The sequence below is a fragment of the Aptenodytes forsteri genome, unplaced genomic scaffold, assembly GCF_000699145.1.
Source record: "Aptenodytes forsteri isolate BGI_AS27 unplaced genomic scaffold, ASM69914v1 Scaffold33, whole genome shotgun sequence".
In the NCBI taxonomy this organism is placed as follows: Eukaryota; Metazoa; Chordata; class Aves; order Sphenisciformes; family Spheniscidae; genus Aptenodytes; species Aptenodytes forsteri.
In genome coordinates, this window is record NW_008795037.1 from 6798494 (window position 1) to 6810713 (window position 12220).

Sequence of the window (12220 nt, forward strand, 5' to 3'; positions counted from 1 at the left end):
GTTGGCAGCAGCCCTTCTTGTCATAACTAATGTGTCGGGTTTCACAAGAAGATCAACGTGTCTGCCGTGATGCCAAGTGGAAGTCCTGGAAAAAGGCACTCTGTCCTAGTGCTTTCTACTGTATTTGTTCCTAAGTTTCAAGTTACTTTCTTTACAAGTGCTTGAGCATATGAAATGGCTTGACCTGTCCATTTTATTGCTGGATCTCTCCAGTAATTTTACTGTTGGAGTAGAACAGTATATGTGCATTTAAACTGTAAATAAAGAATTTTTGACTAAGTTTTCTTTACTCATTTAAAGATCATAGGAGTTGGTACAGCTGAAGCCATTTTACCTCGCATGTAAAGGTAAATACCTTGTTCAGCATTTTAACTTGCATTCATCTTTAAAACAATTTAATCTCACCTGTTTGGACACACAAAGTGTTTCAGCATTCTTCTACTTGAGTCTGTAAAAAAAATAGCTAATAGGATGTTAGATCTATGTCAGTCATAAGCTGTAGGTTGCAGCAGTGACTAGGTCAATTAGTTCTGGCTGGTGATGTCAAGGTAGTGGGGGCAAAATATTTTTTTTCCTTGGTTTCGCAGAAAGGTTAGTATGGCTGTTAACCTATGCCACAACCCTAGCCTGTTAAAGCTATGCTGCCCACTAGACAGATGTCTCAACTTAGATTCTGAATTCATTCTAATCATATGAAAGACTAAAGAGCTGTATTATGAAAATTAGCATTTAGCTATTATGAAATACTGAGAAGACCCTGCATGTTTATGTGCCAACTGTGCACAAAGTTCCTCAGCTAGAATTTAAGGCCCAATGCTGCTTCACAAAGATAGATCAAGACTCCATTTTATGTTAGTTTTCACCATCTACTACCACTTGCCATTATCTGTAGCTTTTTGTTTAAGATAAGATAACCTTGGTCAGGGAGTCACTACAAGAATCCAAATATTCTCCTATTATTCAAGTGGTTGATGCAAATGTGGTGCAGCATTTGAAGTCTGCGTTGCTTCAGCCATAGTCTTGTGATTACAAGATTTAGTTCAACTTCAATGCACAAAGAATGCACGTGGACAAACTCAGGTCAACTGAGGTAAACATTCTGAACCAAGATAAAAATTCCAGGTATGTTTTTGAAGTATATCTCACTCTGCTAGCCAAACAGGCTGGCTTCATGTTACCTTTTGCTGCACCAAAATTCAGTATCAAAGTGTCCTGATGTTAGGCTTACGGCTTTGGAATTACAAATACTGCTAATTAGCATCGGTCTGTATTGCAACACTACTACTTTTTATTTGTTTTTATTCTCAATGCACAAAGAATGCACGTGGACAAACTCAGGTCAACTGAGGTAAACATTCTGAACCAAGATAAAAATTCCAGGTATGTTTTTGAAGTATATCTCACTCTGCTAGCCAAACAGGCTGGCTTCATGTTACCTTTTGCTGCACCAAAATTCAGTATCAAAGTGTCCTGATGTTAGGCTTACGGCTTTGGAATTACAAATACTGCTAATTAGCATCGGTCTGTATTGCAACACTACTACTTTTATTTGTTTTTATTCTTATTTTCTCTCCCTGCTGCTTAGCTTTCAAGATATAGTTGCTGCCACAGAACTTTACTTCTGCAATAGAAGAAAAAAATAAAGTCATTTCTGTGAGTTTTTGGATGGTCATTTTCTAGTGAACAGCACTGAAATTTAGAAAGGGAATTTTCTGACTGCTGAGGTAACGCTGCTAATGTGTGTTCACTGAAACCGTTCAGAAACAAATGCTTACAAGCTTCAAACCGAACATTTTAATTTTGGAAGTTTCATAAAGCCTGCCAGAAGTTGACCAAGTACTAACAAGCTAACAGGAAAGAACTGTCAAATGTTAATCAAATCTTCAGTGCCGAGGTCCTTTGTTGATTAAATCCTTGCCACAGTCAGATAACCACATTTGCACGTAGCATACGGAATAAAATACTTATCTTTAAGGGAGAAAGGTTGGTTCAGTCTTTAAATAATGTAGCGCAACTTTATTCATTTTTCTACTAAGAATGACAAATTAGGTAGGTTGTTGTGACCAGTTGTCTTCTGGGGTAAGAACTGAGATAGCACAGCAAATCACTTCATGCAAACATCCATCAGAATTAAGCTGGAAATGACTTGTGGTCTTTTGAGGCAAAGTGGTTTTCAGTCTAACTTAAAAATGCATTACTTCACCGCCTGGTTCTGCAGAAATCTGATTTGATCCATTAGCTCTTACCATTTTAATACCAATTCTGAAGAAGGATCAGTATTGACGCATAGCTTGTGTGCCTGAAATGAGTAGGCAATCATTATCCAATGAAAACATGCCCCGAAAATATGCCACAGTTTAGGGAGGGTGATGTGAGGGCACGATTTATGTGGGAATCCAACTGCAAGTAAGTACATTTTCAGTGTTTCTGAAAGACCACTAGAAACAGTTTTCACGTTTTTTCCAGTTCCATCTCTTCTGTTTTGTTGTCATAATTGCTTTATCCTCCCTCCTGTTTCTTGTAATGGCTTTGAAATCTTAGTTGGATTTGATTTCTAACTTCTTTTCTTCATTTGCGTCCATCTCTGTTAAAACACAGTAACAGAGCAGCTGCATGTTTCGTGTGACTGCACCTGCATAGGAAATTGAAGATAAATCAGAAGAATAGCCACCTATCTCAACGCTAATTACACAACAGGCATCTGACTAATGAAAGTTAGTTGTCAAGAATACTGCCTCACCTCTCTTAAGGGAAACAAGCAATAAAAGTTAATACAGAAAGTGTCTTCCACTCAATTTTTTTAAACAGATAATGTTTTAAATTGTTCTGTTGATATCCTAGGGTGTTTTTCTTCTTAGGCACCCCACCAAGTAATGGAAGTAAAATCTTTTTTCTCTATAATTAAGAGTGTAGAATTGGTAGAATAAAAAAATAAAACAAGAACTTAAAATAGCACACAGGAAAGTGACAAGATTACTGAGTGTTTACATATTCACTAGCTGCTGCAGCACCACATCCTGTTGCGTTCCAAAACTATGCTATAAACCTTCCTTTCCACATCCCTCATCACGGTTTTCTCACATAGTAAGTGACAACAGTGTACTGCTGCAGAGAAACGTATGATTTAACTGCAGCAATTCAACAGAAGGCAAAATTCCATCTGTCACTGACATAAAATCTATCCATCTTCAAACAACTGATTCAGTAAAGCAAGACAGTTAGCTTGCATTACCAAGAATGTCCAGCCCTTTTACAGTCATCAACCTTGCTTAAGAAAAAGACTTTTCATGTGCTTGATTAAAGAGAAATGCATAAAAACTGAGGACAAAATCTGTAGGAAGTGGATGGTCTTTGAAATATACAGTAAATAAAATCTTGGTGTAAAAACATATACAAAATCAGTATACCCCTTTACTGGGTCTGGCTGGGATGCAGTTAACACTCTTCATAGCAGCCCATATGGTGCTGTGTTTTGGATTTGTGGCTCCAACAGTGTTGGTAACACATCGATGTTTTGGCTATTGCTGAACAGTGTTTGCACAGTATCAAGGCTTTTTTTTTCCCCTCCCACTCTGCCCTCCCCACAACCAGATGGGCAGGAAGTTCAGAGGGGGGATGGCCAGAACAGCTGACCCAAACTAAGTAAAGGGATATAAAGCAATAAAAACTGGGGTAGAGGAAGAAGTGCGTGCATGTGGGAGGGTGTCTTCCAAGGTGGCTGTTGCTTGGAAACTGGTTGCACATTGGTCTGCTTGTGGGAGGTGGTAAGCGATTGCATTTGCGGCAGCAGGGTTTTTTTCCCCCCTTTGCTTCACTTACTAAACTGTCTTTTTCTTGACCAACAAGTTTTCTCACCTTTGTTCTTCCTATTCTCTCCCCTATCCTGCTGGGGGGTGCTGGTGAGCAAGCGGCTCTGTGGGTACTTAGCTGCTGGCTGGGGTCAACTGACCACAACCCTTTTCATCAACAAACCGAGATTCACTTATTTAATTTTCCTCTTTCCTAACAACATCTCCATCTACAAAGAAACTTACCTAAAATCTTGTTGATAAACTGAGGTCTCCTTGATGCAGGTAAATAGACTCCCAAGAAAAACACTGGAATTCCAGATAAAGCAATGGCAATTCCAATCAATGAATTTATAGTGTCGCTATAGAGTGGCACTACCACCAGAAATACTGTGCATATACAGAATATTATTGGGAAAGCCACACTCAGCTGGAGACGGAAAAAACCAGAACAGAATGTTACTGAAATATTTGTTGTCTACAGTTATAAATGTTTTGGTGAGAATTACAGACTTTTCTCTCTCAACTCCACTTTGTGGAATTATCTGCTCTTTGTCTTATACATCTGGCTATTTGGAACCATAAGCAAATAGCAGAATAATTCTTGAACAGAACTGCTGTTAAAAATTGCAGAAGTAATCAAGTATGGTAACTCTGCTGTGTTGAAAGAAACTGTATAACAGTATGAAGTGTTTTTAGACAAATCCAATAAATCCGAGGAAACAAGAATGACATTTTCATGTAGCATATCAACTTTTAAGTATGAGAAGATGGTAAGAGGATCAGATATTGAACTGAAACACCATCACAGCTACACGTGGTCCACACTGACAGAATTAATTAACTTAAGCTTTCCTAATTTGATATTTCTAATCCAAGAAAAAAGGCTAACTACTATGTTAGCCTATTGAGACATTCTCCATTGACAGAGAGAAGGGCTACTGATTGAACTAACGTACAATAAAAGAGTATATTATTACAATAATAACTTATTCTTATCTAGCAGACAAGCTAGTTTTCATGGTACAACATAAAAATGAAAGCCATGTTTTGTGTCCTGATCAATTTGTAACCTTCAGGCATAACATGTAGGGTCCAGATTTTAGACAGTACTTTTAATTTAGGTGGAAGAGAGGGATTTCAAACAATTCTGTAATAAGTAAATATTACCTTAAGAGGCCTGGGTCGATCTGGTTCCTTCCAACGTAGATATAATTGCCCAGCAATAGACAGACCAACAAAAAACCAGTAACTGAAACTGAAGTAATTAATAAGCTTGAAGACATCTTCCACAGCCAGGTAAATAAGGGTCATAGCACACTGTCAGAAAAGAACAGGAGTGAGATGAACAACAGAAGTTTGAAACTTATTGTTTATGCTGCTTTTTGCATGAAAGTAACACCTTTTACTCCTTGGTGTTTGGCATGCCTCTCAAAATTAACTCTTTCAGAAACCACCTCAATGACAGTAAATCTGAAGTTCTCTCCTGTGCTTTTTTGAAGTCTACCTTTAAATAATTCATATAGTCACATCTGAACAGCTGAAAAGAAAAGCAGTAATAACTTACGTTGAACAGCAGAGCTGGCACAGGTGTGAACCTCCCTATGTGGATCATAGACAACAGATCAGGAAGGTGACCTTCCCTAGAGCCTACAAAAAATAGCCTGAAAAACACGTATCAGAAAACAGATGTTGAGGCCACAGGTGAGAGAGAATGTATTACAGAAAATCAAACAACAATACCAGTCAAAATAAGTATTTACACCACTGAATTTCCATCCTTCAAACTGAAACATGGATTCAACCCTTCCAGTAAAGATGTACTGTACAACAACCATTAGAAGATATAGAAGCTATTAGAAACATGCTGTTAACACCCGTTTTTAGAAAACAATCCTACAGGTAAAATAGAAAATATCTACAGTAACTGAAATAAATTTCTATTTTTTTAAAAAATTCTAAAAGCTAGCACTGAAAACATTCCAGCTTATAGCAGAACAGTTTTCAATGCCAACCAGAAGAGATCACCAGGTCTCTAAAAAGAGGTCACTCAACCACATGCTCAAAAAACAAACACACATAATTTTATTATCAACTGCAAATTTTTCTATATTGACTGCTTCACCAGATCATGTTCATATTTGTTCTCAGTACACAGGCATTGCACATACATTCAATGGGCAGGAAGGATGTTAAAATGCCTGAATAAAGCTATTTAAAACTTTCACTAGTCACATCCATAATCGGTGCTCAGAGGAAAGCTTCTATACTGTACCCTAAGCTTTTTGACTGCAGCTTAATAGCAGTAGCAACTTTTAAAACTTTTTACTTGGAAGAAAACTTAAAGATACTGATTTTAAAAAGTCAGTAAGTTTTAAGCAAATACATTTGAAAACAAGAATTTGCTAGAATTACCGTACCAAGTAAAATGGAAGATAACTCAATCCCAATAATCAGAAGGCCTGAGGGCTCACCACACAGACAACATTCATTTGATCTTTAACTGTACTCTGCATACAGCTAGGAACACTTTGGGGAAGTAAGGCAGTGTTAAGGGTGTATGTACACACACAGAGGTTTATTTAGGTCTGTTATTTTATTGTGGCTATTCATTATAGGTTCGGTTACAAAAGTATTTTTGCCACTCATAATAGATGAGCATAACAGTAACATGTAAAAATACTTATGAACATTTGTCAAACAGAAAGAGATATGCACTACCTTGATGATGCTAGAATTGAAGCATTAAGTCCACCAAAACAAGAAAAGGCTACAGCAATGGGAATTGTCCAGCTGAAGATACCAAACACCTGGTCAGCAAATGTCTAATGAAAGGGAACAGAAAAAGGAAACATGAAAGCATCTGCAACAAAGCATATGTAAAACAATGACATCAAAGCTTTTGTAATAAGTTTGTGTGGAAAAATAGTATTATAGTAAGGACAATCCATAATGCAGCACAAAGAAGCACACAGCTTTTTTATTTATTTATGGATTCTAAATAAGGACAAACTTCTTTAGCCAAGCACCTGAACTCACATTTTCTGCTCACAAAATTAATGCTCACAAAGGAAAACAAAATGTTTTTAGAATTTTCTCACCAATCCTCATACCTTTTATTATCTAATTGAACTACAGAACTCAAGTGTAACATAGTGACTACAGAGAATAAAGGACAAAAATATCATTACATATCCAAAAAGGGAAGTGCCATATTGCAGATGATAAACACAGCCACCATCACACCTACTGTTTATAGAGACTATTCTAGGAGTCTATTATATTTTCCTTCTTTTTCAATTTTCTAAGCAACATCATCTTTTCCTTTAGCTCCACCAGCAGGGCCTCTGGGCTCTACCCTCACAACATGGCAAACGACAGACCAAGTATCTTATTAGCATTCATTTGTTAATGTTGCTAGACAATACTGCAGGCCAACTGTGGTGACTTTCCATCATAGAGCTCTGAAACCAAGAAGCCAGAAGCATCAAAGTTTCACAGCAAGTGGTAAGAGTCATCGATTGCCAGTGATCTGGGACCTATAATGAAAATGGGTAATAATAATTTGCAAGATATTGTCCTGGTCAATTCTGTGCAGCCTCCTGGATGGAGAAAAAAGGGAGAAAGACTTAGAATATCAGACAACATGTTTGAAAGATCAAGAAATTTAACACATTAAAACTGACAGCTATTCTAAATCCCATCTCGGTCTGAGCATTGTACATGTCTGAACATTAGCATACTTGGAGTTAAGCAGAAATCCACTCATGCTGTGTTCAGAGGACGTGGGTGGAAGCCTTCCTATCCCAATTCTACCTACTGATAGCTAAATTACTTCCATGATTTCTTTTACAGAAGCAAACTAACAGTGATGGTAGCAAAAGGATCATGTCTACATTAGACAGCATGAAATCACTATTTATAGAAACAGAAAGGTATATACTTATGTATAAGTGGTATTCAAACAAACCCCAAAGATTTTGTGGGCATTAGAACATTTTACACCTCAGCAGGTAGCAGTAATCTAAACCTTTTTATGAGCTGTTCTCTAAATCACTTTCTTAGCTCTCTTGCTTTATCAATTTCAAGATCCTCAGACATAAAAAGCATATATACTAGTTCGGCTTTCTGCAGGTCTGTCTTTTCTATTGCAGAAATTTTCTTCAGTTTTTAATATTTTAGTATTTTGAAACACCTCCCCCTTGACCTCTCCTTTAAACTATTGGTCTTCACTATAACATTTATGAGCTAAGAAGTTCAATCAAAGTGGATTAACATTCAGAACTGGCCTTTGTTTGTAGCATATAAAATTATCTGGATTTAACAGTGGTCAAATTTTGATTTAATTACTTCAGGAAGAAGATCACCAAAAGCAGTGCATTATGATCTGTTTTCTGAATGTTTCTGTAGGTCAAAAAAGCCTACATGACTTAATACAGATTTTTTTTCATGAAACGAGTGATTGATTTTCATGAGGCAAAACCCTGCATATAATGTCAACCTTTAAACCATAAAATGCAGAAAAATTTACTGACATAAAACAAAGCTTGGCCGGTTAAAGTTTCCTGTTCTTTGTCTGGGTTGACAAAGTGCTTTGTTCAGCAGGTTATCCAGGTTAAGGTTCAGAATCCAACTCTGCTTAGCTGTACACCATCATCTACACTAAAAAGCAAAATTTATTCAAGCCTTTTGTGTAATTTAGTTGAGCCTCAACAAAGGCAGATAGGATTTCCTGCTGCTAAGGGACAATGCAAAAGCATATAATCACTTCAATGGGAACCTTGCCAAAAGGTTCAAAGTCAATGCATTAGCTGTGTTAGTCACCCTGATTCTTACTAAAGCACATCTCTTCCTGAGCTCTTTTAGTTTATACATATTAGTATAGCTTCCCTCAAAATGGAGCTTCAACACAGGGGTGGAAAAATACACACACACAGATTCCCACAGAAATTATAAAAATTAACATGAGAAAAGTATAAAAGAACTAATCCACGTATGAATTCTATTTCATGCTGAAATCAGAACATCGATTTAGCAAAAGACCATGCCATAAGAAATGCATTCTGTATACCACGGATTACCCATTTTCAGTCAATTGAAACTGAACAAGCAACAATTAATTTACATTATTGTATATAAAAGATTTCTGCTGCTCAAGAATAAATAACTACTAGAACCCACAGTGCTTCTCTCAGATCCTTATTGGATCTAAATGCAGCTCTGAGAAACCTGGTCTCCCAAAGCAGAACGTAATTCATAATGATCCAGTGAATGAATTAAGACAACTTCTCCAGAACAAGTAAGAATGAGGACAAGATGAAAATTCTAATAGGCAATTGTTGTAATATTTTAAAGGATGATTTAAACCTGGACTGCTGATTTCTGAAGCCAAACAGCAAGTGAAATTATTAGACACCAAACTTAAAACTGCTAGAGGATTTTTGTTTAAATATACAAAGCTAAGATACAGAACTCACTCAACAAGATGTTAGAGAATTAAGATGTTTAGTAAGGTTGCCTAAAGGATAAGCACTTAGGTAAGTAATATTAACAGCTAAAGTTAAAGAAGAGAGAGAAAAATGTATGAATGTAATCTTATGCTGCAGGATGCAAAGTAGCTAACGTCATTTGGAGAAACTTTTTCCCTCAAAAGGCAGGTTGGCATTTGTTCTTTGCAAGCATTTCCCATTTCCTTTTGAAACACCTAGTAATGGGCCAATGTGGAATGCCAGATGTGGGACTAACTCAAAGGCCATTTCCATCCTATAATGTATACCCAATCTTTCTAAGATACGCTAATGTTATTTCACACATCCTGGAAAACAGCAATCACTCATATGAGCAGTAAAAACCACAAAGAGTTAAGGCAAAACTATGGTATCACTGCCACAAATTATACACAGATCAAGACGTTATAGATTCAACGTATTCTGGATGCAAGCTATATGATGTATAACAACTGTTGATCCAGCTCAAAGTCAAATAATTAATTTCCCTAGATCTGTATGAGTCAGCCTCTTCAAAAGAGAGAATAACCTAGTGATAGTCTTTACTAAACACTGTCATTTCCAATGTACTTTCTAATGTTGTAGTTGGGATTCCTGAGAGAGCAAAGGGTGGAGCATTAACTTCAAGAGCTTAACTTTTCCGTAAGTGAGGTAAGGGAAAACAGTATTTTAAATGAGAATGATCTGGAAAGTTCAGCTTGGCTTGCGAAGTAGATTTGTCTGCAAAATGATCTTTCAGCAAAAAAAAGTTGAAAGGTACCTGAAGGTTGGCTAAACTTTCTAGTGATAATAACTAGCTTAACATGACAAGCATAGACCCACCTGCCTTTATGCAGGTGTTTTCTGACACGGTTTCACCTGCACTTCCAACATAAAAATCAGCCAAGTTCACGTATTACTCCAAGGACAATAAACACACTTTTATACTTCAGAGTACACATTTATAAATCCTTCAACACTCCCATTTTAACAGATACCAAGAAATGTCTTCTCCAAAGCTGAGCTATACTCTCTTGTGATCAATGACAAAACCAAAGATCTCTACAATGTTTCTTGCAGCAAGTGTTACTGAAGTGTAAGTAAAGTGGCCACAATAAGCATTCAACTGTGTGCATGTCAGAGGGTTATTTTGCATAAGGAAAGAAGGGCAGACAAAAGTGCAAAAAGCAATCAAGTTATCAAGCACATACACCACGTGCACTGTACCAAGAGAAAAAAAAAAGGGGAGGGAGAAGAGTTAGTGGCTGCTTTCTGCTAAAACCGCAATTGTACAATCATGGATCCTCCACAAATAAGCTAGACCTGGGCTCTGATCTGAGCACTTGACCAATTCCACTTCAACTACCACTACTTCTGGGAGTAGTGAAGTGCATTTATAAAAACAAATGAGCTGGCAACAGGGGAAAGAATGGAGCATTTGCAAGGGTATGCGGAGGATGACAGAGGAGCCTACCTGGAGGCAGCTATAGCAGAAGCATTTAGTCCACCATAACAGGAGAAAGCCACCACTATGGGGATGGATTTCTTCTCAGGTTTCTTCTGAGAAAGTCTAAAGAGCAAGAAGGATTAAGAGATTAAATTATCATCTCTGCTATAGTCTGACAAGTCCTGTAGTCCAGACTTGAGCTATAACTGCTTCTAACAGCTAGGAAACAGTAAGAGAATTCAGTGGCTGATACAGCACTTGCAATTACAGATAAAGTCCTTTTATGCCCTCCCGTCCATTGGACATGTAAGATATACATATATACACACACACTGTAGAAAGACACGCACCTGGAATTGTTCCCCTTAGTTCGTTTTTTTTTTTTCCCAAACCATCAACAGGGAATAATAATGAAGGAAGAAGCTTCCAGCCATGCGCTTCTCAGCTGAACTGCCCTCCTTTCGTCATGACTAAAATGTTACATTACTCCCAGAAGAATGGTCAAAAACTGAATTACAGCTTTGTTTCAAGACATGAATGACTGATTTAACTACATTTTATTTTTATCTTGGGTTAGTTTGATCTCATGATCATCAGCTGGTAATTTGTGAATGGTTTGCAAGAACACTTTTTTTGTCCTTTTAAAGGTCCAAGCAACAGTTCTATACAAACAGGTTGAACTAAAAGCAGCAGGAGCTGCCCCACATAAAGAGCTGCCACAACAAAATACACAGGACACTGCCTCACACCCAGTAATTCAGGCACACAGACGATTAGAAAGACCCACATTTATGTTACGAATCACAAGATGAGAACCGTTTCATCACACTTAGCTGCACACAAAAAGTGCACTTAGAGGTACACAAAAAATGTCAGACTACACTGAGAGCATATGGAGCTGCAAGCACATGCTAGGCTGGCAAAGCACTAAACAGTACTGATCAGACGGATAAATGCAAAGAGAATGTAGTCTAACATGAATAAGAAACTTATACAAAACTATACCCAAAGATTATGAGGTGTTTCTATTAGGAAGGCTTAAAAGGCATCTACAGAGCCTCTTTATGTAGCTCATTTCAAGATCCTATCGCACATGCGAGCTTTTCCAGGCCCAGTTCTATAACATTCTTACCCTGAAAGTCATATACAGCAGTAAGGAGATTAATATATATGAGCAATCTGACTAGTATCTTGGAAATGCGATTAATTCTGCTTTGACTTTTCTGTTGAGGCAGAGTATACATTCCCACATTACAGGAAGATTTGGCAGTCAGAACTACAGTCTGTTTTCTCAATGTTTAGATTCTCAGGCCTTTAAGGAGCTACTTCCTAAAGGAAACAAAGAAACTATGATTTATGGCAATCAGGAAGCCGCACATGCAAAAAAGCCACTGAGTAGATGAAGTTTTCTTCCACTGCCATAGATTACATTTGCAAGATACTGCATGACATCTGTTCAGTTTGACCAAATTAGATTTAACATCACATATATTAAAGAA

General features: G+C 37.3%; 1 protein-coding gene across 1 annotated transcript in view; it reads right to left on the bottom strand.

The window, feature by feature from the left end:
• Nucleotides 1–1984: 1984 nt before the first annotated feature.
• Nucleotides 1985–12220, bottom strand: part of SLC7A6 (solute carrier family 7 member 6) — a 38279-nt gene continuing 28043 nt past the window's right edge. Inside the window, exons 6-10 of the mRNA XM_009276742.2 lie at nt 6510–6613; nt 5356–5452; nt 4959–5108; nt 4035–4218; nt 1985–2632 (exon numbers count right to left, since the gene is read on the bottom strand). Of these exons, the coding sequence (XP_009275017.1) occupies nt 2538–2632; nt 4035–4218; nt 4959–5108; nt 5356–5452; nt 6510–6613 (630 nt within the window). The 3' untranslated portion in view covers nt 1985–2537. The remainder of the gene's footprint in view (nt 2633–4034; nt 4219–4958; nt 5109–5355; nt 5453–6509; nt 6614–12220) is intronic.